The sequence below is a fragment of the Trichoplusia ni genome, chromosome 1 (assembly GCF_003590095.1).
Source record: "Trichoplusia ni isolate ovarian cell line Hi5 chromosome 1, tn1, whole genome shotgun sequence".
Lineage (NCBI taxonomy): Eukaryota > Metazoa > Arthropoda > Insecta > Lepidoptera > Noctuidae > Trichoplusia > Trichoplusia ni.
In genome coordinates, this window is record NC_039478.1 from 4,312,307 (window position 1) to 4,338,873 (window position 26,567).

The 26,567-nt window shown below is 36.8% G+C and overlaps 5 protein-coding genes across 15 annotated transcripts in view; 1 reads left to right on the plus strand and 4 right to left on the minus strand.

The window, feature by feature from the left end:
* Positions 1 to 21: 21 nt before the first annotated feature.
* On the minus strand, positions 22 to 832 carry LOC113508866 (tail-anchored protein insertion receptor WRB-like). Its single transcript, XM_026892023.1, has 2 exons — positions 589 to 832; positions 22 to 516 (listed from the first exon to the last, which is right to left on the minus strand). Exons 1-2 carry the CDS (start codon positions 673 to 675, stop codon positions 94 to 96), a joined length of 510 nt encoding a protein of 169 aa, XP_026747824.1. The 5' UTR covers positions 676 to 832; the 3' UTR covers positions 22 to 93.
* Positions 833 to 2,119: 1,287 nt separating this feature from the next.
* Positions 2,120 to 5,121, plus strand: LOC113508878 (glutathione S-transferase C-terminal domain-containing protein homolog). The gene has a single exon (XM_026892044.1). The coding sequence runs from the start codon at positions 2,666 to 2,668 to the stop codon at positions 5,099 to 5,101; it is 2,436 nt and encodes an 811-aa protein (XP_026747845.1). The 5' UTR covers positions 2,120 to 2,665; the 3' UTR covers positions 5,102 to 5,121.
* LOC113508887 (1,4-alpha-glucan-branching enzyme) lies at positions 5,114 to 13,728 on the minus strand. The gene is made up of 14 exons (XM_026892054.1): positions 13,386 to 13,728; positions 11,868 to 12,037; positions 11,255 to 11,472; positions 10,722 to 10,866; positions 10,464 to 10,554; positions 9,915 to 10,124; positions 9,604 to 9,675; positions 9,118 to 9,289; positions 8,489 to 8,698; positions 7,968 to 8,139; positions 7,397 to 7,581; positions 6,817 to 6,954; positions 5,833 to 5,946; positions 5,114 to 5,383 (listed from the first exon to the last, which is right to left on the minus strand). The coding sequence occupies exons 1-14, from the start codon at positions 13,496 to 13,498 to the stop codon at positions 5,336 to 5,338; spliced, it is 2,058 nt and encodes a 685-aa protein (XP_026747855.1). The 5' UTR covers positions 13,499 to 13,728; the 3' UTR covers positions 5,114 to 5,335.
* Positions 13,729 to 15,860: 2,132 nt separating this feature from the next.
* On the minus strand, positions 15,861 to 16,521 carry LOC113508896 (39S ribosomal protein L41, mitochondrial). Its single transcript, XM_026892067.1, has one exon. The coding sequence runs from the start codon at positions 16,417 to 16,419 to the stop codon at positions 15,931 to 15,933; it is 489 nt and encodes a 162-aa protein (XP_026747868.1). The 5' UTR covers positions 16,420 to 16,521; the 3' UTR covers positions 15,861 to 15,930.
* A 562-nt stretch (positions 16,522 to 17,083) lies between these two features.
* The window catches only part of LOC113508905 (NAD kinase-like), a 63,919-nt gene continuing 54,435 nt past the window's right edge, over positions 17,084 to 26,567 (minus strand). For 9 of the 11 annotated variants that reach the window (XM_026892114.1, XM_026892131.1, XM_026892123.1 and 6 more), the window contains 6 exons: positions 22,953 to 23,147; positions 22,544 to 22,646; positions 21,959 to 22,162; positions 21,437 to 21,594; positions 20,705 to 20,787; positions 17,084 to 18,824 (listed from right to left, as the gene is read on the minus strand). In XM_026892114.1, the coding sequence (XP_026747915.1) occupies positions 18,611 to 18,824; positions 20,705 to 20,787; positions 21,437 to 21,594; positions 21,959 to 22,162; positions 22,544 to 22,646; positions 22,953 to 23,147 (957 nt within the window). In that variant the 3' untranslated portion in view covers positions 17,084 to 18,610. Of the gene's footprint in view, positions 18,825 to 19,657; positions 19,741 to 20,704; positions 20,788 to 21,436; positions 21,595 to 21,958; positions 22,163 to 22,543; positions 22,647 to 22,952; positions 23,148 to 26,567 lie in introns of all 11 variants that reach the window. The other 2 variants (XM_026892088.1, XM_026892104.1) reach the window with 2 other exon arrangements.

Below are 26,567 nucleotides of genomic sequence, written 5' to 3' on the forward strand. Positions count from 1 at the left end.
AAAATAAATGAAACTATGTCCTATATAAAAATGCAAATAATTTATTTCCAAACAACACATAAATTTACTTAATAAACAACTAAGAATATTTAATTATGGTACAATAGGTTTTAAAAGAATTCTGATAGATACACTAGATATTAACACCCACATATGAGTGGAGATTGCATTTGGCATGTCACTGGGGTACCTTAGCATTGTGGTGAGGGGGAACAGATCTCCTTTGAGAGCTACAATAGGCTCGCGCCTGAACCATATTACAGAAACGAGAGTCATTAAACCTACAACTGCATGCAGGACCAACTGAAGAGTACCTTTAACAGCCAAATTCTTCCCAATGCGCGTTTGTGAATTATCCTTCAGTTGATTCTCCAGTTTGTTTATCTTTCGCTGCAACTTTGAGTACGCAGCGAATTCATCTTTCATAGATATGCTCTTCTGTTCAGCTTTAAGTTTCACAACCTCATCCCACACCGACCGCTCTTCGTGCGAAGGCTTACCAAAACACGCTGATATCTGCAATTATTTATTAGACTAAAGTTGTATATTTATAACTTAAATAGTTCAGTTATATGTATGTGTACTTACAGGTTTTACTAATTGCGGAACAAGTAAACTGAGTGAACACAAAACAACAAAATAGACCAAGAGGAATCCATTTATAACCTCCAACATTCTGACGATTTATATAATTTTATATTACAAGTACACTCCGTGTTTTTAGTATTCAAAGGTAACAAAATGCGCATATAACACGAAATTATTGAAAAACCTACTTTTAGATTCAAATTAAAGCAAATGTCATCAATGTGAGTTTGACATTAATTTCATTTGACGTAACATGAGTGTAGCTATCCCTAAAATGGCAAATCTACTATTCAATGAATCAATAAAATTATTGATTGCAAGTCGCAAATTCAAATATCTTAATTTGCTTAAAATACGATAAAAGAGTTGAACAACAGCATGCAATTTTGTTGCGGTATGTTGAAACACACCAGCAAACAACTGGATAATATATTAGCCCAAGTCTTATAAGCTAAAAACTAAAAAGAAAATGTCTCACTTCTAACTCTCCTCGTCTGCTTCTATATTCTTCTATCATTCAACACAACAGAATTTCATAAGAAATTTTGTAATAAAAACAAGTATCCTTATTTTTTTAATGTGAAAAACGAGAGATGAAAGCAGTACAATAGTCTCACACACTTTACTGTAAAATAATAGCATTCAAATTTAGATAACTAGAAATAGAAATTCTAAATAACTCAAACGATTCAAAACTCAATGGGGTTGTTTTATTTAAGAGGGTATCTCTTTTAACCGCCATCTATCTACAGCATCAGATCAGCTCCACGAAATCATAATATGGCTTTGTCACGCAATATGCAGCTCAATAGGTACCTGGAAAATGTGTAAAAATTAACTCACATGAGTTAATCACAGACTAAGGGACAGGTGAAGGTCAATATCAGCTTGTAATAAATAATAGGATTTTGGGTTAATTGTTATTTCTTTATACTAACTTTTTAATAATATCTGGAATTGTGGAAATATTTGGTGGAACAATGGGACATCATAGCTAGAAAGAACACTGTCGCATGAATTGAGAGCTTTTGTTCGGACCTTCACATACATTCATTGTTACCAATACCTCATTACTTAATATTAAAATGATAAAATAATGTAGTATAGCTCTGTAATTTGTGAGAGATGTAGATATTGCAGACGACTCAAATTATGAGACCATTGGAAGCCTATTTTCGGTGCCTTTATTCTACCTTGTTAAAAACGGTTCTGTACTAGGTGTATAGATGTAAATATCTATTAGACCAATAGATAGACTAATAGTTAGCAGAATCGGCTGAGTATTGATCCGCACTAGAAATGCTTGCCATCTCCACAGGACCAATGTTGTTATTGTTGCGACAATTACCACAATCAACGGTAAGTCGTCAGGTATATAATACGTCATTCCTTGATTTTTGAAAATAAAATTAAGAAGTAGATTCGAACTGAAAGACTTCTCTAGTAACATTTAATATTTTTGTTATGATAACCTTTATAAAAAGATTTAAATATTTAAGGAACTGCTGATTTTCTCAAAAATCTTTTATTTTTAATGTGCCTTATAAAACCTTAACGATTGTTACCGTCTCATTATTTGGAAACAGTATTTTAATCTATATAATAAAGTGAAAAATATTTTTTCAAGGTATTTAAGTCCTTTCTGCTTTTGGAGGATGCATTTTAATTTTCCCACGTGGTACATTTTGTGCTTGTGTAGGCAACACTCGGATCTGCCCGGGTCTGACAATTTGTGATACTGAGTGTAGTGAGTGAACACTGTGAGCCTGATTATGATTTAATTTAAATTTGTCTCAGCTTTGAGCATACTTACTTTAATATTACAGTATTAAATACTGAAAAAATAATATACTAATATGTTAGACTGAATGATTACGCTCAAATGTAAGGTCAGGGTCGTGCTAAAAAAAATAAACGAAATATTATTGTATTTCAAAGAGTCTGCGTAAGGTGTGTGATAAAATAAGATAAAAAAACTAGAAAATTAAAACAAAATTAATACAAAAAGACTTAAGTGAACTGAAGCAGGAATTCTAAGCTATTTTAACAGAGCCTTTAAAGGCACAGAGGCTTCAATATGGTGGGAATAAATTTCAAAAAGAAACCTATCAACATTGTATTTTTAGAATCATATTCATCCCACGAGGACTACAAAAATACACATGAAGTTAAAGTCCCATTGGAAACATTGATTACTTACTGCATATACAAGTTTTGTACTCCACAACTATTGCATGTAAAGTTTGTGCCATTAAATAGACCGGTTGAGAAAAGAACACCGGCCTTGTCTATTTATGATAATAACCTTATATTTTCATATAAGGAAGATGTTCCATGGCAAGTGGCAGCTTGTACGTATCCTGCGGCTATGTGCGCAGATGTTATTGTCACCGGGCTGTGTGCCGTGGCTAGGCACATATGCCTGTTTAAACATTCTGAGCGGGCTGTGCAGGAGCATGAGCATGGCATACTGGGCTTTCGTCACAGTTGCCTTCAAGCTCCAAACGAAGTTTCCATATGGACGAAGTTCTGTGAGATTGATCTCTTAAGTGCAGTCAACGAAATACTATCTACTGTACATGTTAAAGAGATACCAATTAATTTGGTGCGATATGAGAATCACTTGAAGAAACCTGTTCGCATTCATAACATGTATAAAATAGCTCGAGAGATGAAGAGGGAGGAGATGTTGAGAGCTGCACAGCTGTCTGACGAGGATGATGAGGAAACATCACAAGATGCTGATTACTCTAATGATGCAAGCCCTATTGATGAACTACCAATAACTATACCTAGAGCAGACTTTCATAAAAACCTTGTGCATGGAACTAGTACTATCCAGGTAGAAATTCATGCAAGCTTATCAAGCCCAGTTGATGAAACTGAAAGTAATACGACTAAAGCACAAATACATGCAAGTGGATCCAGCAATGACAATCAAAGCACAAGTACCACTACCAAAGCAGAAGTTCATGCTGGCAAATCAAATGCAGCAGATGAAAAATCTGATAATATTACTACTGCAGAAATACATGAAGCTAAACCTGGCAGGAGTGATCAGAATGGACATGCTGCCACTAAAGTGGAAGAAAAGCCAGGGACCAGCAATGGCCATGCTAATAAAGTAAGTGATACTGAAGGTGCAAGTGCCATTCAAGTATATGAAGAAGCCAGTACATCTAGTCAGGGGAATGAAGGCGCATGTTCATCTAGCGCGGTTAATGAAGGTGCCAGTGTATCTTACGAAGGTATTGAAGGAGCTGTGGCATCTGGCTCGGGTAGTATGCCAGCCAGACTGTTACTTGATGATGATGAGGAGCTCTCAGAGCCTATAGATGCTCCAAGCACATCGTCAAGAGTACCTAAACAAAGGCAATGGAAATCAAACAATAAGAAGGAAAAGAGTCGAAAAATCGAACTTAAAAATCTACAGATTATTCATCAGTTTGCTGAAGGCCCATTCTTCACATTGGCTGACGTGGTGTTGCTACCCTCATATTATTTAATCCACCAGGCATTTGGTGACTTCATGTTTGAAACATACTTGCCATTCACAGCAAAATGGTTCAGAACCGTTAAAACTGTACCAGAAGTAAATGTATGTCTTAACTTGCTGAGCAAACAGCATGTAAAATCTTTGACATTTGCTGATGTTATAGTACCAACTCCTGATGATGTAAGTCTCTACAAGAGTGACCCAAAACGAAATAATCCAAGGAAGAGGTTGTTTACAAAAGAAGATGATATAGAAAAGGCTCTGAGTGCTATAACTGAGGGTATGGAGCTGCCCATGACTGAAAATGAGTTGGAACCTGCATTTAATTGGGCATCGATCCCTGATGGCGCAAACCCCACCGCCGGGCATCTACCCAGTGATAGGGTAACGCGAAAAACTCAGCAGCTGGAAAACTTAGCAGGCACAGTACTTAATATTGCTAAAATACGAGACACAATAATAGACTTTTGCTGTGGAAGTGGCCATCTTGGAATATTGCTGGCATATCTGTTGCCACAGTGCACAATACTGATGTTGGAGAACAAAGAACAGTCTCTAGACCGAGCCAGGGCAAGGGCCTATCAACTGAACTTGAAAAACGTATTTTTCTATCAATGCAACCTCGACTTCTTCGACGGAAAGTTCGACATTGGGATTGGTTTACATGCTTGTGGTATAGCCAGTGACCTTGTTCTGGACAAGTGTCTGAAAGCCAAAGCCAAGTTCGTGATAAGTCCATGCTGCTATGGTTCCCTACATCCTACAGACAGAATCGCATATCCGCGGAGCCAGATGTTCAGAAACGTGCCAATAGAGCAGTACATGTGTATTGGTCACGCAGCCGACCAAACTCACAAAGAGCATCCCTTGGCGGTGAGAGGCGCAAGGTGCATGACTGTCATCGACTCAGATAGGTTGCGCTTCGCCGAGGAATCGGGATACAAAGTCACACTTACTTATCTAAAACCTCTCTCTTGCACGCCTAAGAACAACTTGCTGATAGGCGTCCCAATTTAAACAAAAAACAAATTCGTAACAGATCATTTATTGTTTTAACAAATTTTTAAAATATAGAATTTGTACTATCACAATAGCTCAATCTTAACCTTCCCAAATAAAATCTTTCCAAAAATAGGCATTTATATAACATGCATTTCATACTGATTAAACAATATTTAAAGAATTTTAAACATACTTATTGTCTATAAATTGATGTACTTAGTAGCTAATATATTTTATTATTGATGTTGTTTAATTAACTCTCGCGTAGACAATCGCTGTGCGGCATGGGATATACAACTGCAAAAGAGAATACAATACCTAATCAGCGCATAGAAATAAAATAATGTATACAACTTTGTCAGTAATAGTTTTATCGATCCGTGTTTAATATAATTCTTGACAGTCTTGATGTTATTGATGTCTACTTGATAAACAGTCGTCTAAAAAGATGTATACTCGTAGTGAAAAGTTTTAATACAATGTATATTATACTGACTAAGTGTAAGTGTTTACTGAAACTGAACAATTTTATAAAAAAAATAATCCTTGTAACATTTTGGAGTAACAATTTTCGAAATTCACATCTTTTTGGACGTGTCTGTACATATTTATTCCACATATTCTACTAGTCTTTGTCGTAAAGTCGGTGTCTATACAAGTGCTATATCTACTGCAATCATATTGATGTTTTATATATGTTAATAGTTGTGAAATAAATGTTTTAAATAAGTCCGTGTTTTTATTACCTGGACTGAGTCGTTTCTGTTGCCCCAGGGTACGCCCTGCGTGCTGTGGAACTCGCCGTCTGGCTCAATGCGGCCAAAGCCGCCGTATTTCTTGCTATCTGAACACAGGACTGCCTGCGAATTCAAAAATAAAGCTTTGCTTAATAATTACATTATTATTAATACCACACATGTTTCGATGTAAATATTTAGGATAGGTTTTCGTTTGGTGAAAGTTTAATGTATTGTGCGCAGAATTGAAGCATCGTTAAAGTTATATAGAAATTGTATCCACTAGAACGTGCGTCTTGATTTCTCTTAGACATCTCATAAAATAAACTTACAATAACCACATACTATAGCAACAATGAGTTTTAGGGGTAAAAACAGGAATTACTGAACCTGAATTTGCAAATTCTTGTACTAAAAGAAAGCCATGTTATCCACAAGTGTCGTATCTACACATCATACAATCCACAGAGGTGGACACGGGTCAACTATCATTTTAAAAACAAGTTAGTTGGTATGTTCGTTACCATTTCACGCTCCAGCACAAAACAACTTACACTAAATTAAGTATTGATTGACAGTATTAACAGATAAACTTTTTGTTCGGATGCGCAATCTTCAAATGATTCCTTCCGATTTGAGTTGAGAGTGTCCATGTTCCTCCTTTGCCCTTTATGTACTGGGGCCACGAAAACCTTTTCGGACAATCCCGCTGCATTAACTGATACCCCAAACTATCAGTAGGCTAATTTGGTCCCAGTGCCGAACTTAGTGGAATATTCTGATTTATAACCCTTACCTTTGGGCTTCTATAATAGCATTCTTGCCTCACCTTTAACGGACGAGGCTAGAATGTTTTATCGCATTATAATAATGGACATAAGATTGCGGTTAGGCCAGTAATTATATGTAAGCGTTAATTTTCAAAAAATATGTTTGTATAAAGCATCGGGGTAAAAAGCACCGTAAATAAAACAAGATAAAGAAAACCCTTACCTTGTAATTACCAGGCTCGTTGACTCCGACCCTGTACTCCGTGAAGCTCTGGTAGGGATGGAAGTTGAACACGAACAGCAAGCCCGCGCGCTCGAACGCGATCAGCTTGTCGCCCTCGTGCTTGCAAGACACGTAGCCCTGGGGGAAAGGAAATACAATAGTGACTACGAGATTTAGTAGACTAAAGATTAGGGTTGCGACTAGTTTACAACGTAAATTAGGATATTACATCGGAAGTCATAGAGTGAGGGTAATATTTAAGTGCTGATAATGTTTTTAATTTGGGGTGGGGTGAACCTCACTTTCAAACGCTATGAAAACGGCTCAGCCGATCTTGATATAGCGTAGGTAGTAGGTATGGCGGTCAAACTTATCATGACATCCCATTTCTTGCTTATTATTTTCTCCAAGGTTGAGATGCAATGGTCACACACACACACACACACCATAATTTAGGCAGTTTTAAAATCGAAGTTAAGTAAACATATCTTATTTTTTGCTATAGTGTCTGTGCATGCCTAACATTCTTCATTGCTTTGCGCGCTTTAAGATCTTTTAGACCCTGTCTGTAGGTACTTACCGGTGCGGAGCTCAACCATCCATACTTCTCCTCCAAGTCGTTCATATCCTTATCGAACTGGTTGAGGAACTTGTACTTGAGCAGCTGGTCGTCGACGAGGTTCCACTGGCGGCGCGCGTAGTGGTACGAGGAGTTGTTGCCGGCGCGGGGGAAGTCCAGCCACTCGGGGTGACCGAACTCGTTGCCTACGGGATAATATTAATAGGGATTTACTCAATACTCAATCATTTATTGCATTCCATTTGTTACAGAGATGGTACAAAAAAATAACAGTAACAGATCAATATGGACGATGTTGGGCAAGCAAAAAATTAGGAGTGAGGAAGAGAGCAGAATAGCAATTTAGTCAAATTAATATTGATATAAATTTTTAATAGTCTTTAATTATTTAATTTTCCTTATGATAAAGCAAAATCGTTGCCAACATCCACAGCTGCTTGTTTTGAGTTTTGGCTCGTAAATAGTTCACGTACAAACCACAAGCAAACCGTGTAAATGGTTTTGTGGGGCATAGATTTAAGATACCGTGTAAAAACGTGATTGTTACACTCAATAAATAAGTAAGTCTCACCGATAAAGTTGAGGTAGGCCTCCCCGGCGAGTGCGTGTGTGACCAGCCGTATCATGCAGTGCAGGGCGAGGCCGCGCTCGACCACTGCGCTGGGCTCGCTCAGCGTCGACATGTGCGTGTACATCGCCGCGTCCATCAGCCAGAACGCTATGGTCTTGTCGCCTACTAACGCCTAGGGATAAAATAAAATATGGGTGAATAAATCTTCTATTATGTAAAATTTTCGTGTCACACGGTGTACGAAATTGAACTCCATTGAAACGATTCTTATGATTTTTTGTGCATATGAGGTAAGTCTGAGAATCGGAATAAATAATTTATATGGCAAAACAAAATTTGCTGTCTACGTCAGTTAACGATGTTTGGCTCCGAAAATAGTCGGGCGACGATCCCAACAAAAACACGTGTGTACATCGTTATATCATTTAAGTATCAAACTAAATCAAACCTCTTTTGTCATATCCACATAAAAGAAGCAAAGTCATTATGAACAAAAATCGTCAAGTACTCAGTAGTGGTACCTGGTCGTGGCTCTCAGCGTAGGCAACAGTCCCCTCCATCCAGCGTCGGTTGGTGAGCGTGTGCACGATGTGGCCCATCTTCCAGTCCTCGTCCTTCTCCTCCTTCAGCAGCTTGATCCACATGTCCGGGATGGCCATGCCCAGGCGGTAGTCGAAGCCGGTGCCACCCTCGTTCACCGGCCGGCAGGACGCTGGCATGCCTGATACGTCCTGGTAAGGGGTACATTTTGATCCGGTTACGCATGTGAGTAAAGATGTCTTTTGTGATTTGAAATGAAAATATGTATAGTGGCATATAGGGACGGACGTTTTCTGACTTTTTCTGCTGTTTCATAACACAAGCATCTAGAGAGATGCTCTGGTGCATTTAAAAAACCATTTGTGACGAAAATTTACAAACAAACACGCCATGATATCAATACCTTAACATTTCAGGTGTCAGATTAATTGATTCTCTAAAAATCTAAAATGATCCCACGGGAACATATGTACAAACTATGTGTTAAACCTGGTAATAAACTATCTGTGTACAAAGTTTCGTCTAAATGAGTTCAGTGGGTTTTGCGTGAAATGGATACCAAATTTCGCGTTTATAATATTAGTAGGGAGTAGGCTTCGTGTACACCTACCTCAGCAATAGTGATGGCTCTGCTATCGATCTTATGCACCATCTCATTAGCCAGCATGAGGTAGACCAACGCTTCTGTGTCGACGTTCAGTCCGTAGTACTCGTCGTAGCTCCCCGAGAAGCCCTCGCCGATGCCGCGGCTGTGGTACAGCATTGACGTCACGCCGTCAAACCTGCGACGGAAAAATTTTGGTAAACATTGCCTTTAAGTAGTGTTTTATTAGTCAGTATCTGATTCTATCAGTTGGATTGTCCGAAAGGGTTGTTTATTTTACTTAGTCAGTTCAACGTTACTTCTGTTGGTTACCGGCGAAGCAGTACATCTGAATGGGTACCAACTTAGACCAGCTGTTGGCAACTGGCTTCCCAAAGCAAATGACTCCAATGGATTCCACAACCAAAAAAATGGTAGCTGATTCTTAGTGTCAAAATTAGAAGAATTTCTGCCTTTCCTTGTAGTTTATGCAAAGAATTAGAAAGTACATACCTGAATCCATCAAACTGGTATTCCTCTTGATACCATCTCAGATTTGATAGTAGGAATCTCAATACTTCAGTCCTGGAAAATTACACAAGAGTGTTTAGATCAAGGGAGACGAGGGTCAATTATGTATGGATACAAAACTTAACAAGGTAGACTAATTGGTAACTGTGGTGAGGTAAAATGAAGTAAGATGATCAATGCTCAAACCTTCCCTATATCAGAGGAAGTCTATATTTAGCTCTGGTACAACTAAAGGCTGCGCATACCATAATTAAATATCAGAATAATTCCTAATGTACAAAGATTTCACTTACTCTGAATAATTAAACAGTCTGCTGTCCCAAAGCGCATGTGTCCCCCTGGCTCCGTCGTGGAAGTAGCAGGAGTTGGTTCCGTCGAACTCGTTGAGTCCGTCCAGAGTGTTCTTGGAGGCGTGAGAGTGGACCACATCTAGCAACACGTATAGACCAAGCTCGTGAGCGCGGTCGATCAGCTGCTTCAGTTCACACGGAGTGCCGTAACGACTGGAGGACATATGATGGTTATTGAGAGATTTGGTCATTAGAATTGTTTTGAAATTTAAATAAGCAGAACTGAAGATATATGTAAGTATGATGAGTGTGATTGGTTTTTTGGTTTGATGTTGTAATAAAAAAAATATTTATAAGAGGTTCTTCTGCTGTCTGTAGCGCTTTTGCATCGACATCTTAACTTATCAGGTGCCATGGTGAATGGAGCAAAATATTTGAAGTTATTTCTAGGTGGCACGATAATAGTAAAAAAAACTTAATTTCATAACTTGTTTTGATGTATTCAAATGCTTATTTAATTCTGCAGAGAGTGTAATCAATGTGATAACTTACCTGCTGGCAGCGAAGAAACTTGTAACTTGGTATCCAAAAGATGCATAATAGGCGTGCTCCATAATAGCCATAAGCTGAATGGAATTGTAACCTGAAAAAACAAAAAAATTAAGATACAAAATTAAGGATCAAGAAACATGTATTATCTCTTTAGATTAAGTAACCCTAAGGCAGGTTGTAAAACAAAAATCATATATATCCTATTTAGAATAGGTGGGTAAAAAAAAGGAGAAAAATATTTGGGGTTACAAAACTTACCTTGATTTTTGATCCTAGGCAGAACATTCTCCCTGAACTCGTTATATGTGCCGACTTTTCCTTCAGGCGTCGCTATCCCGACGTGGCACTCATAAATGCGGGGAGACTTTGGTTTCGCTACTTTCTGATGCTTGAACTGATATGGCTAAAAAAGAAAAAGGACTTTAAAAGAAGGTCCTATTCAAGAGGTTTAGCCAAAACGTAGTTGTGTTAGGACAACCCAAAATATAGGTGTGTTTTATAATAGTGAAAAGAAATTGATAGGAATAGTGGGTGTTCAAATGGTAGTCCGTTTTTGAGGTACGTGTCCGACAGGATGGGGCAGTACACCGTACATAAGGCACAGGATTTCGGGGGCCTACTAAAATAATTGTGGGTAACTATATTATTATTGCTTTAAGACGGTGGTAGACCCTCATTCATTTAATGACTAGGACTTGCATGAAAACTATGGGATATATTATAATTTTTACAGGATGACACAATTTTGTATGATTTTTAGGCTAGAAAATATAGGGTTTAGGCAAACTTACATGATCAGGTTTATAAATAAACTGTTGATAAGTGAATCCCTCGAATGGTTTGACATAACTGGCCCAAGGCGACAATCTGTACAAGTGGTCGTTGACTATGAGCTGGACGCGACTGTCGTGTTTTAATGGACATGATCCGTCCGCATTTGCAGGTATTGTGAGCTCCCACTTGCCGTATTCTAGTTTTTTGAATGGATGGCTCTTTGAATTCCAGCCATCTGTAAGTAAGATTTGGAAGGAGATTAGAGAGATTTCCAATGGACAGGTAACCTTAGCAGGACATTTTGTAGTCTTGATGCCTAAGACGGAAACCGCTCTTTATAGCGCAACTAAGTGGACTCCGGGGAAACCTACGTAGGCTGAGTAGATGGGTTTATTGAAATGATTCCCGAGTAAGGAGATTGAACCTTTTGTCGTGGGGGAATCACAGAAATGTAGATAATCACATGCAAGAAAACCTACAAAGAATCAGGATGTTTTCATTTTGAATGTAAAAAAAAAGTTTAAAAAGGCAAAATACGTTAGACAAAGATTCTTTTAGCCTCTCGTGTACTGAAATCTTAGAAGATTTTTTTTATTTTTACTAAGGAGGTTTAATTAATAGTCTTCTTACTGAATTCTCCTTGTAGATGTAGACTGTGTGCTCCTGGCGCCCATTCTCTCCACGTCACTGAACCATCCGAGTTGTACTGTGGCCCAAAGTATTTGTAGCCCTTAGTGAACCCATCTACACCACCCTCCCATGATTCTATCCTGTCCCACAGGTCTTTGTAGCAGCCATATCTGGAATGAGGAGGAAAGTTTTTTAGAACAGAACTTGAATATCAGAATGATGAGTGTTTACGCTGACTTTGGTCAGAGAGGATCGTAGACACATAAAGAAGATATTAGAATTAGTTGTAGGTAGAGTAAGCGTAACTCTAATTATACCTTGATACAATTACATAGGAGAATGGCATAAACTAAGGAAGGCTTATATCCCAGTGGCCAGCAGTAGGTTCTTGACGACTGATTATGATAATGGTAAAAATAAAGTTGCCGGGATTGTTGAATTATGAACCGCGGTTTTGTTTTGTCTACAGTAAAAGAGAAGAGGGACGATTTTTAGGTGGTTTAAACCAGGTTTCATCAACTTACTTTATGCTGTGGATGGTAGAAGAAGTCTACAAAGATTTATCTAAGTTTAAAGATCGTAAAAAGTCGAGTTCTCTCAAACTTTACTACCAATGTAACACGGTAACTATCCACTTAGTTACTTTTTAGTGCTGGATAAGATACTAATTTGGAACTTATTAATTTACTCTATTTTCAATTTCGAACTAGATTTACTTAAAAATCTAAAACTAGTGTTGTCATATTCAGCCTTATAAATTCACTTTTACGTATGTACCTACTTAGATAAACGAAACTGTTTATTACTGATCGCTAGTCGGCAGAAACGACAAGTTAATTAACGTGTCGATATATGCGCAGTAGGTTAGTAGGTATCTAAGTCTAGGTATTACATTATCTAAGACCTTACTACTTATTTACTTTAGGTATAATAATGTTTTGATTCACTTGTGTACTATTCCCAGGTCCCTTGATAAAGTGCGATTGAATAGTAGTTAAGATAATCATTACTTATGTTGTAACTATCGGCAGTAGATTAGTTCATAGTGAATGTTATTTTAACATAGAATTGTAACATCTAATAATACTTATATAAATATAACGAAACTTCTGTACCGCTACAGAATGCAATTTCTGATAGCAATTGACCTTACATTTGACATTGGGAATGTCATAGAAATACAGCGACTGAAGCGCTGAACGGGTAAATAAACTTGACAGACATAATAAATGTCGTTACGGAAAATTTTAATTTATTCTTAGCAGATAAACTCTGTCTGTGTGGTCTCAATATTAATTCCCACTTAAGTTAGGTAGGTATTATTACAAAAGAGGTTTTATTTAACACGTATTTAGACGCGGTATTGAAAAAAGCGCTATACCGCTTCACGGACGTCAATTCGTAAACACAGCTCACTTAACCTAAAATGAACGCTAAATATCACTGAAACTCACTGATATTGTTGTTAAACTCACTTAAACTTTAACGTAAATGATAAAAGGGACTATTAGGGCTCACCTGCGACGGATTTCTCGTTCATATGGCTTCAAATAACCGTCGCGTTCGAATAATATCGCGATATCAGGCACGGGAACCTCCATCGGGTCCATAGCTGAATAGTTACCACCCATTATAGCTATACAGTCGCTTATTTGTCAAACCGGTACGTAATGCGCAGGCGCTCCACAACCGCGCGAAATGATATCTATCGTTTAAATGATAAAATGTTGTTCGACTTATTAACTGTCGAGATGTACAATTATTCAGATAAAGTAAGGGTCACTAGTGCCACGAGAGACGGTGCTTCATTTATTTAACTTTACTTGTTCACGAACCAGTCATTTGGTTATAAAAAATACTATATCTACCCCCGATACGAAAGCACTCATTGATGTTGTGATATTTCTTATCAATTTTATAACACTTTAAGCGAAATAAATTTTAGGTATGGATTAAGATTACCTAACACCTTTCTTAGTGTATTACTCTCATAAAACTGTACAAGTAAATATCTAGGTACGAAGTAATTTCGAATTTATATTTTATTAACAATCATGAGACTTATTGCTCAAATCCTCTGAATTCATTTGCAGGAATCGAAAGTTAAATCTGTCTTGCTTATTATATTTAGATTCGCATACAAATGGCTACTTACAGTACTTACTGCACTTTATGCATTGGTTAGTTAATAAACCAATTTATAAATAAACGCATCTCAGCAAACGATAAATTTCTAATACTAAATTCTATTCTTATCTAAAGTTATGCTAATCTTTTTATTCTTATCGCTCGACTATAGACGTTTCTACAGATTTGTTATGCATTCATTACTTATGTTATTAATCTAAATACATAGGTAAACAGACGGGTGTCCGGCTAAAACATAGTAACATTTGTTTACTTTACTACTGATAAATAGTTAATTAGCTCCATGTGTAAGGTGATAAACGTGTATCTAGACTAGACATTCGGAAAACAAAACATTGAAATCACTTTCCATTATCTGTGAACTTTCACTCCGCCTATATCTATAGGTGGACAGATAAGAAGATGTTACTGTTTTATATAATAGGTAGTTAATTAATAGATTTCGTTGGACTAGATTGATGTCTAAGCGGCGATCGCCAGCTCAATTGCAGTTTTCTTCATACATTTCTAACAAATCAATCATCTATCTACCTTTCTATCTCCGACCGACGCGCGACGATCGAAAAAACCTACCTTTATGTTTGGCACCCTCGGGCTGAGATACTAGAAGTTACTAACTCTGTGGAAAGTTAGTAATAATCTTCAGGTTCAAATAGGGCTTGACAAAATAGTCTGTCTTGTCCGTCTGACAGTTTTCCAAAAAATATTCGATACACATTTTGGATACTTTTGGAGGAGGAGGGAAGGGGGTTTATTGAGGAAGTTTTAGGATATTTAACATCACTTTATGATTCTTTTTTTTTTTTAAAACGTGCTTGTCCTACGCGGAGAGCGAACCCGCGACTCGTCGCGCACCGTGGGTTTGGTGTGGTGACCTCAACCACTCGGCTATCCGTGCAGTCAAATTATTAAGAGTAGAGCAAGAGAGTACAGATTATATCTGTTAATAAACGGGAGAAGTGGCGTGCTAACTAAAACTCAAACACCATCTGAAAAAAAACCCTACTTCTAATGTTATAAACGTTATATTATATAGTGAAAGTTTGTATGTATAGATGTTTGTTCCTCTTTCACGCAAGTACCATTGAACGAATTTAGACGAAACTTAGTGCACAGATAGTTTATAACTAGAACTAACACAGGATAGTTTTTATCCAGACTTTATGTTTCCGTGGTACCATTTTCGATTTGTAGGGGGCGGACCCGCGGGCAATAGCTAGTACTAACTAATTTATAACGACGCGGACCTTCGCGTGTAACAGCTAGATTAATTCACAAGTAAGAAACTTCTGTTAAACATTATTTTTAATCCGTGTTGTATTTAAGTTAATAGGTGTTTAGCCAAGTATCCAGTTTGAGTTGTAAATGTGTCATCCTATCTTTGATTCGTTGCACTTTTTTTAAATAATCACAATAATGAACTATATTAATGTATTAATTAGATGCAGTAAAAAACAACAACTCTCAACTTCACTGCTTAATTATTCTTGTTTAATTTTATGGATAAATTCAAACATAATATATGTTGCATTGTAAAGTATGGTTATAGATTTTAGATAATATATTTAATCTGCTGTTTATTACAAATTATGTTTGCTTTTTTTGAAACCATTGTCACACTATAATAAAACGTAAAAAACAGTTAAAAACAGTTAGCACTGCAACAATTGTCAATTCATATTTGTGTAATAACCAATTTACTATAAAAGTCTATAAACAGTTATTAACATGGAACAATGGGATCGAAATTCTTAGTAAAAGAAACGAACACAGAGCGATTGGTGAGTAAAATTTTTGAGTTGTTGAAAAGTTGAATTTTTGATATAAATATGAAAGAAGACTCCGCTGATTCACAATTAACATTTATTTAATAATCTTATCTATATACAACTAAACTACAGCAGAAACTAACACATTAGAATATATCAGAGCCAGTTCGTTTAGCCCTGTTGACAGCCTCCTCTGCATTCAATTTCTCTTCCTCCGATGGCTCTAGTGGGTTTCCTTCTTCATCTAATTTGCCCTCTTTGTAATCCGTGACGATTTTCTTACTGTACACAGCGTCAAACAGCTGCTGAGCGGTAAATTCACTTTGTATAACATCAGCAGCTTTGTACGAGACGTAGGGTTTGAGATTGAAGTCTTTTAGGTCCGGGACTATTAACTCAGGTATCATCTCTGGTACAGGCACGAAGCGGCCGTTCATGTAGTATCCCACATCACGCACACCTCGCTTGTCAATATCCAACTCTCTGTTTTCAGTTGCCTGTTTTAGACGATGTAAACGAGAGCCCCTCTTGTTCGCGATCACCATTTTTCTAAAGTTTCTCTTGCCTTCTCTAGGAGCTGACACAGAAATACTTCTTTTCGAAAAAAAGTTTATTAAATTACTTATTTTCGACATTATGGTCTTGTTATTTTTACTTTCGAATGATTTAGGAAAATATAGGTCCTTATTTTAAGGTTATGTTTTTATATCATACATAGACGTCAAGTTAAACGTCAGTTGCTGACAGATTATATAAATACAAGGTTGAGAAAACCGGTAACAGCCGCATGCAGCATTCAATAATTACGGAGCTTCAACATTTCTCACCAAATAATTTTATAATTAAGAGATTTAAATAATATATGGTCTTTGTGGTAGAGTAATAGTTATGGACTACCTTGGCTTAAAGAAGTAGATTGGTTATATCTCTCACCTGGGGCATACAGTAGCATGCTGTAATACTGACATCCGGGCCGGGTAATGAGACCTTGATACTTATGTGTTCTATTCAATAATAAACTAGCTGTCGTTACAGGTAGTCAGAAGCTTTGAAAAGTCTGACAACCAGTCTAACCAAGGGGTATCATGTTGCCCAGGTAACTGGGTTGAGGAGGTCAGATATGCAGTCGCTTTTTGTAGAACACTGGTACTTAGCTGAATCCGGTTAGACTGGAAGCTGACCCCAACATAATTGGGAAAAGGCTAGGCCGATGATGAGATTATTTTCATGTGGGAAGTTACCATATCCTAAGTAACTCTTAGGTAAACATCATAATAGTGGTTGTTAAATAAAACCAAGTTTAAATTCGCATTCATATAATTTATAGTAATCCTATAATCATAATAATTATCTTTCTATTATATTCATGGAACACCAATAAAAAAGTACATCCAGGGAATAACAAAATATCAAAAGATTTTTGCATAATAATAAATTGCCATTACCGAATGAATAATTAATCAGTAACTATACAGTTTAAAGACGAATGTACAGAATTGTGTACATTTTACAAGACAATTCTCACCAATTACAGATTTCATGTCAATTTCATTATTTTTTATTTATTACACTGATCTTATGATCATGTTAGAGTAATAGTTGTGACAAAGAGTGATTTATTCTATGGTATAAATATACCAACTGAAATCATTTAACACAAAATCATTCCAACCGCATAAATCAACATAATTTCTAAAATCTGATTGCATACATAAGTTCAGTTAAGGTTACCTAGCATTTTAATCAAACTCTGGCAAAATTAATTTTGTTAGCAGCTCAATTCTGTGATGTTATTCTAAATAATAATGATAAAATCGCACAATTCATTTTGTACACTTTAATATTCAATCCGCATATAATACTCTTACAATACGAGCCAGTAAAAAAAGCTATTATTTATCTACATTTTGTGCTCACTATTGAACACTAGTGGTATACTTGGGCAGGGGTACTCAACCTTTTTTAGAATGTACGACTTTTAATGACAACGTAAAATTTTTGAGAATAGCGTAAATGTACATTAGTACAATATTTTTTTCAATATTTTAAGTAAATCAAACGAGTTTCTAATCTAAAACACCTGTAAAAAGATTGAGTAACGTTGCTTTTGTAGTAAAACTAGCCATTTTGAGTCAAAAAACTTATTGTTATCGACAAGGGATTACATCTAAAATGTGCTATTTTTATTTACTTACTTTTTATATCATTGGCACTGTGTTATTTCGGTTAGCACCTTTTAAGTTAATCGCTTAACTTTGTAATGTTTGAGATTGTTTATCGTAAAAATGTTTAGCATCGAAAATATTTCGTAGATTTGAAAAAAAGAAGTCAGAACAAAAGATTAGGAAGTCCGATCAAACCCGAGAAAGACATAACACGTTGCTTTTTATTGTCCAAGGGAATGTCAAAAACAACATAAATCGAAATTATTATCACATACAGCTAGCAGACAGGCAATAAACATCTCAAGCGCATCGAAACACCTTCACGTACGAAATTTAACAAATCTCTCATCATTTAGAATTGTTTTTCGTTGTTTCTTTTAACACGAACATTAAGATCACGTCTTGGTAGTAGGGACATACTAACGAATATCCATCATTCTCATTTAAACGGGTCCTCAGAGCACTTACATCTTATACGCCTGACATCAAGGCGGTACATAACCTAAAAATCTTACATATCACTCAAATATGAACCTTTAAGGAGGTTAATCTTTACAAAACATTGGCATTTCGCTTACATAGCAAGAATTTCCTATTAAAGTCTATAGTGTCACGTTTGTTCACAAGTACCGCGGTATCGTGGGGGACTGTCTGCACTCGGTCATGTGTCGACTGGTCTCTCGTCGTGGTGGTTGTTGTCGAGGTCTTCGAGAGGGTCGCTGGAGGAGTGCGTGAGGTCGCTCAGCTCGTCGATCTGCTTTTGTTTCTTGCGAACGTTCCAGTGCAGGCACTCGGCGAGCGAGTCGAACCAGTCGGAGATCTGGTCCTGCGCGCATATCGACGGGACAGGGTACACTGACGTCGTCACGTAAAGACTGAAATAAGAATATTGCTTATTAGCTAATGTAGTGTTAAGTGATAATCCAAATCTTAGATTATTCCAAGAAATCCACTTCGTAATATTATTTTGTGGGAAGTTTTTCCCAATTGGAAAATGAACATTTTTAAGAATGTAAATTTAGAATTTGTTAAGAAAAAAAAAACATGAATATCCAAAAAAAAAACAAAGTTCTGATAAAACAACAAAGTATTTGACAAAGAAAAATGGGAGAAAACATTATTACTTAAAAATATGAATACCATACAAGTGTTAAACCAAATTACAACTATGTTAATAATGATTAAGTACGTGCAAAGCAGAAGCAGAAAGCATATACAAATATAACAATACAATTAAGACTACATTACGATGAACTCTAACCAAACTTTAGTGTTTTAAACCTTCACCAAAAAACCGCGAAACCAACCCATTAAATGTTTATGGTGGGAAATGATACCTATCTATTATCTGTAGTGTTTATGCTTTTCATTATTTAAATGGCACAAGAGTTTCATTATACAGCCGTGACTAAACCCAGGTACAATCGTGAAATATATCATTGGTTGTTGTATATGGATATGAATGCAAGAGAACCGTCACTCATAGAAAATGCTGTGAAGATTCGCCTTGACGAAACCCCTGAACCCTTGATAACTCACAACTGATTCAACTGAATAGATATAAAACTTTTAATCTGTGGTTTTCGAAAATTTTAAATTTCAAGACAAGAAACTATGGAGATGTTTTTTTTTATCAGCTGTCTTTGACAAGTTGACCGGGCTGTATGATGGAGATGTATCGTGTGTCGTGTGGCAGTCTACTGGTTACCTATCGCCGGGGCCGAGCGTGCGCTGCGAGCGGCCGTCGAACGACACACTGGCCGCGCTCCGCCCCTCTAGCGTGGGCGTTATCTGAAACAAGCCCGGACCTCAGCCTGCTGGCAAAACTCTATTGTACCCTAGCTTTGGATTTGTCAAACTCCCATATGGTACCTAATTTTCAGGGAATGATTACCTCTCCATATAGGAGAAGTCCAACACTCAAGCGGAGTGATAAATATAAGAATATGTAGGTTATGTAATAATGGTATTATAATTATTGTCCCATTGCTGGGCACAGGCCTCTTCTCAAATAGGGAAGTTTTGACCATTCTTTACCAAGATTGTGATACACTGTGGATTTGTAGTGTTTGTAAAAGTTTTCAATGTTTGTATTTTCCTTGAGTATAATTAGAATATATTTCATAATTTATGTCTATTTGAAATCCTATCAGTAGTATAGGTATCGAATCTCGTATGTTTGTCATTACCTAGCTAAAGTGTCTTCTTCTATCATTTACATATTGTACTTTAAATTACTTATTATATTTTTTAAATTCTTTGGTGTGAGTTCGAATTCCGTGTTTCCAATAAAACAGTACTACAACTTGTATCCCTACTAGTACTCTCAACACATAACAACTAAATTAAACTTAGTTAATTAATGCACAGGTTAACAACATAAAATTAAATATTAGATCCTCTTCAACATGCGAAATACTAACCAACGGTTTCTGAAAGTTACAACAAATCTATTGACTAGGTTAGTTGCCAGTGATTTGATTGTTTGTTGGTGAAAAATTCGGTGCTTGACAAAAAAAAAATCAACCACTGTTCTCGATTTGAATTTTGACAGATGATTGACAACCTTTTTTTTTAAACGTGGCTTTAATGGCAACTAGCGATCTGAAATAAAAAGCCCCAGAGTAGAACCTTATTGATTAATATAATTGTAAATATAGTTGTTTAGTCTTTCAGCAACCGTTAGCGCGGGTAGCGGCGTGCGTAGCGTACTGTAGTGCAAGCAGTACTACGTTGTACGTTGTGTACGTTGTACCTATCTCCATGTTGCAACGCCTGCCGGTTGCGGCCGTCGAACGATACCCACATAGCGTTTCGCGCTTCCGGGGACAGTGCGATCTAGAATTTAGCGTTATTTTATCTGTGGTGTGTGTTACATCACTATTTTGAGGGTGACACGCTTTTATTCAGCCTTTGAATTTAGAAGAAAATTGTATGCATTTTTGTAATGAAGGATTTTTATTTCGGCATTTATTTTGGAAAGAAAATTAATAAAAAAAAAGTTGAATGTAAGAAATAGATTTTAGTATGAGCTAATATTTATTTTCGTCATTCTCCCTTAAATTTTCTATTCCAGACTAATAAAAGCGTGTCATTAACAACTAAAGGTTTTTTTTCTTTTTATAATCTAGGAGTACCTATAAATGTATTGTCACAAAATAAACTGTGGGAAAACGGTGTTCTTTACACACAATACTGCCATATATTTTGCTACTCTTGTGTTAAAGATTTACGATCTACGAGTATTTGTGTTCTTTATAAATACAATAGTAAATTATTATAATATTATCAAAAAGTGTTTAAAAAAAGTAGATCCTATAAGGCTGATCAATGTTAAGCAAAGATGTAAAAAATCAAAATAATAAGTTATAACATATTAATCTTTTTAGACGATTGTTTTTCATTATTCATCCTTCCAGAATCCAAAGACATCTATTGACTTAGTTCGGGATCCTAGGGTGTTCACATAATGATCAGTATACTGTACCTTAAGCTCAACCCCCGCTGGTACCACAATGGGCCTGAAGGAGAGGGAGTGGGGGCAGATGGGGGTCACCATGATGGCGGGCACTGAGGGGTGGATCATACTGGCGCCGGCCGCCACCGCGTACGCCGTGCTGCCCGTCGGGGTTGATACTATTAGACCTGGATAAATCAAAATCAAAATCCATTAAAAATCTATAGGTCAAATATTATTTTACATTGAGAGCCCCTCGTATCGCCCACCCTTCACCGCTTCCTATGTGCTCTCGCTGTGAGAAGAAACGAACTCAGAATTTTATTTACAAATTAAGTGGTTAAAAAAAAAGTTTCGCTTTGAACAACTTAAACTTGGAGATTATCAGGGCGTTCTTAAAACAGAAGCAGCGAGTGGATGCAATGTGCATTGGTTCGGCCGTTTCTTCACAACAGCTACAGTGCAGTACTTAGGGAGCGGTGAAGGGTGGACAAAATAGGCTGTCTCATCCAGGTATAATTTGGAATCAATGATTATTGAATCTCCACTCACCGTCTCCTTGCACGGAAGTAATATGCTTTCCATCCAGGAACAGGTCTATGTTGGAGAGGTACGGCGAGGGTCCGCGGTCCACCACCACCTCGTTCAGCACCAGTATGGTGGTGGGTTTCTTCTTCTCCTTGCCGTCCGCGTCATCACGACTTTTACGGAGTACCACGCATTGGAGACGAGATCTTAGTGTTAAGGCTGCGTGCCCTGGAATCGTTGATGAAACATGTAGTGGGGTAAGGAATACGTTTTGGTTTTTTTGCGCCGGGTTTGTTGTTGGGTGAAATAGGGTGTTGTTTAATGTAATTTGACCTTCAAAAAGTGCTTCTTAGTAGCTTAATTTTAATATATAACTTTTGATTTTGAAACAGTCTTGTTATTTATCTGATTTATACATATACCTACCTACGATGTATATATGGACTACAGAAGTACAGACATACAACATTCTTCATTCTCACAGGCAACTTTATGAATCTGAATAAATAATATGCAGTTTTTGTCATATTTTGTAAAGTGGGAAGAAATGGAGTGGATTCATGTAATTTGGGACTGTTAAATAACCATAGGTTTTTTTTCTAATCTTACCTTCTAGAACGTTCATAACTTGTCCCTGGAAGTTATTGAACTCGAAAGGCGTGAGGAACCCGAGCGATCCCAAGTGGAATGCCATCACAGGAGGTACTGATTGCTGGAATATATGCACATAGTTAGACCAAAATAATAAAACAAAATTAATTTGGCCTCAGTCTATTTTATACAAGTATTGGGTTTTTTTTGACACAATATATATTCACATACCATAATGCCAAAAAGAATATACTTTATTCGTTGTGAATTGGTGGTCAGGGCTCCCACCCTACAGTCCCAAATTGGGACATTGATAGGCTGGTATTTTCATTATACTTAATGTCATTTTAAAAAGAAGAAATATATCTTTTTTATATAGTTATACTACTATCGCTATCATAACATTGCTATCTCAATTTGATGTTACCTGGAAGAGTGAGCTAGCATGCAGCAGCGTGCCATCACCGCCGAGACAGATGATGAAGTCAATCTTATCGGTGAGGTCATCGGTGCCCGCTCTGAAGGTCATCAGCCTCTCCTTGACCGACGTGAAGTCTCCGTACTCGGCCAGCAGCCTGTCGTCCAGAACTGCTGCTTCCACGAATACCACCATGCTCTTGTCCTGGAAAAGATAATAACTGGTTGATGACCTTTTCCGCACGTAGGCTCCAAGTCGGCCCATTGTACGTCGGGTGGCTATGGAAGCCTATCAGTCCAGCCATCCCAACTCCCTCCAGAAGCGCAGAAGTCTTCCGGGATGATTACAAGCTACTGTGATGGAGCTCGGTGTACCGAGGGTGCCTGCCCCATTAGTCTGCGACACCAAAAATTTGTACACCGATCCGGTAAAATGTAAGATACTGCAGACTATAAAAACCACCCATTGTACTACATTCTTACAAATAAATGTTTCTTTCTTTCAGGAAACCTGGGTGATGGATGAAGGGACATTTGCTCTCATGAGGTTTCTCAACCATAGCACTCATTTTGGTCGGATATGTCTACACAAAAACCAAATTTTGTTTTAACAACGAAATAAATAAATAATTATTTTTACCACAATAACATTAATCTTGGAACGCATTTCACAATTAAATCCACAACAGCAATAGGACCGACATTGTGTTTATTATTCAATTTACATTCACCTAATGCAATCGCAATGTATTTATGAATTAAAATGATTTACGTAGGAAAGTTGGCGGCCGACCAAATTCCAATCGATCCTTGGATACATAATTCATGGGACTGAATTTGTTGTGATATTAATGAGGTTCTATTACATTGTTCTCATTGTATTGCAGTTTATGAAGTCAAGTGTATAAATGAATTATGTTGTTGAATAGTGCAATAAACCTTTCCTGCGACTTGTCCCATTAGTTTCCGTAATATAAGAAAAAGATGACCCGACTCTTTATTCTTCGTATTCGTCGTCACATATTACATTATGATCCATTTGTATTTACGGTCTGTTTTAGCGACTAATATTTTTACTTAATAATTAAATTAAGACTAATTTATTTTAGTAAGGCATGACATGACTCAATTATAGGACAATAAATGTGATTTTAGATAATAGTTTGGCAGAATTAACTTTCTCAACCTTACGAAAATATGTCAAGTCCACCGAAAAAAACAGGTTGGATACATTTGTTTTTATCATAGAGACACCAGACAAGAACGTGTATTATTAGTCCATATCGATTTAATAAGGAATGTATGAGAATGTGAATGTAATAATCTTAAATGACATCGTCGTTAGAGTTCCGCTGTTTGCGTGAGGAAAAATGGCGTGACTGACGATTCATGAGATGAAACTAATAAGAAAAAAATGGAAATGACTGTTCGTACTGTCATAACTTTCAATACAATATAAGGCTGGTTAAACAGCTGTCTGGGGAACTCGGACATGCCTACTGTATACGGGAGAGTGGAGACAAATACAGTTTTTTTTTTAAATTTATGATCAAAAACGCTTACGCCAAGTTACGAGGGTTGAAAGCTTTTACTTTCGGGGTTATTTAATCTGCTGTTGCCTTTAATGTTTAACCATATTACTGCTCTGAAACGACGTACTGGGTCTCTCTGGGTCAAGCGCGTACAGCGTTACTTGTACCCCACACGTTACGCTTTTCGTGGTTGACCCAGTGCGGGTCAAGACCAGAACAATCCATTTCGCCTAGAATATTCTGGGCCGTTCTTTGCCGATGTCCTGGGTCTTAATATGTGTCTCTGTTCCGTAAACCCGGTCATATTAACCGGTGGTATTGTTTAAGACTGACAATAGGCTGCGCTTCGGAGAAGTGAACTGAAGATTGGTTGTGTGTGTATACAGCTATCTGATCTACGGGCTACCAGGAAATGTTAATAAACGGATATCCTGGTCAACTTCCATTACCTACTGAAATATTGAAAGAAATCGTTATTATATTTTTGTCATTAATACTCTTTTTTATAGTTACATATATGTGTGCGTCTAGTCAAGCTAGCTGTATCTCATGAACCTTGATAGCTACGCAGATTTATCTCTGATACCGCTATAAAATGACGAGGGTAAGAAGCCGTTATATTTTTTTTGGTGCCCAATAATGTGTTTGTGTGTTGCCTACCCTTAAACGTATTTGCCACCCAACCAATTTGTTTTTCTCTAGGCTATTAGTACGGAGATCTTGTGTCGCGAGCCCACCTCGCGCTTTATCGCTAATTAATCAACTATCGCAAGTCGTTAAGTTGAAAATGATATTTATTAATCAAATATATTTTACGCAATTCGCTAGAAATGGGGAAAAAGCCTTTACAACTTTTTTGTCTTTTCCGACGAAAGCTAATTCAACGTTCATATACAAAGAAATACTTTTATTAAATATTGTCACGTGTCTTATTAATGTGACTGACCTCTAGCTGTATTGATTACGACTATGCGAATATGGAATTTCTATAACTGCCAAGATCAAGTTACTAGAAACAATTTATTTAAAACGTTTCTCTAGTCTCAAAATCCGTTATCAGAAACAGCGATATAGGAATCAGAAGATTAATCACGACGACAGTTCAATGAACGCTCTTTGTGTTTTTGAATACAAATACATCTTTTGACTACCGTATCGAAGACCCTTCTTCATTTAAAATAGATTTTGTAAAAACATTTGAAGATGGATTACAAAATTCATTTTTTAACTGATTACCAAAATTACTCTTCATTATTTACGATTACCCTAATTTTACGTGCCATATAAAACACGGAAGCCATTACATTTATTATAAAACGCTTGGGTTGCGATGAAAGGAGTATCAGACTATTGTCTAAAACCCATCAATGTTCCTTCCTTTGCCCCTTGCGTACCAGAGCCGCGGTAACTCTTTCGCGATGAACAGAAAATAATAACGTGAAAGTAATGCACTGTCAAGCACATCCCATCTCTTGCCTCTAACTTCGACCATAATTCACTAAACTGCGCTGAAGTGTCTCCCTGCCCTCCTTTTTTTAATGACTTCATTTAATCGACACACAACATTGCCCTAATCCTGTACATCGTTACAGATTAGACCAATAATCTAACTAGATTGTTGCACCCATGCACGTACAAATGTTTACATTACTCAATAAACATTAAGACTTATCTGTAACACTATCAAGTGTCAATCTGCAATTATAACTGGTTCTTAGATAACAAGTACCAAGTGAGTGTGATCACGCTACACCCATGCGGGCTTGGCTATTGATAAGGCAGAAATACAGTTAAGACTTTGGTTGCTCCAAAGTCATATTTATTAAATTATTATTTCATAATCATTTGCAATTTCTTTAATGGTTTATAAATATAGTAGATGATTATATGTCAATTATGTATAAATGTATATTATATTTACATATCATTATATCGAATGACTAAACCTTTTTTTTGAAATGATTTTTTTGAATGAATTTTTTGAAATGACTACTTTGGGGAATTTTCGGAAGATACTAAATTTTAGGAAGATACCTACATAAAAACGTCGCTAAAAGTAAGGTAGAGTGAGATAAGGGTAGAGATTGTAAATT

Coding starts and splice junctions, on each gene's coding strand:
- LOC113508866 (XM_026892023.1), bottom strand. CDS start 675: ATGTTGGAGGTTATAAATGGATTCCTCTTGGTCTATTTTGTTGTTTTG. Junction 517..588: donor TTCCGCAATTAGTAAAACCT/GTAAGTACACAT, acceptor AAATAATTGCAG/ATATCAGCGTGTTTTGGTAA.
- LOC113508878 (XM_026892044.1), top strand. CDS start 2,666: ATGGTGGGAATAAATTTCAAAAAGAAACCTATCAACATTGTATTTTTA.
- LOC113508887 (XM_026892054.1), bottom strand. CDS start 13,498: ATGGGTGGTAACTATTCAGCTATGGACCCGATGGAGGTTCCCGTGCCT. Junction 11,473..11,867: donor ACATCTACAAGGAGAATTCA/GTAAGAAGACTA, acceptor TCTTACTTACAG/ATGGCTGGAATTCAAAGAGC. Junction 5,947..6,816: donor ACGAGCCTGGTAATTACAAG/GTAAGGGTTTTC, acceptor TTGAATTCGCAG/GCAGTCCTGTGTTCAGATAG.
- LOC113508896 (XM_026892067.1), bottom strand. CDS start 16,419: ATGTCGAAAATAAGTAATTTAATAAACTTTTTTTCGAAAAGAAGTATT.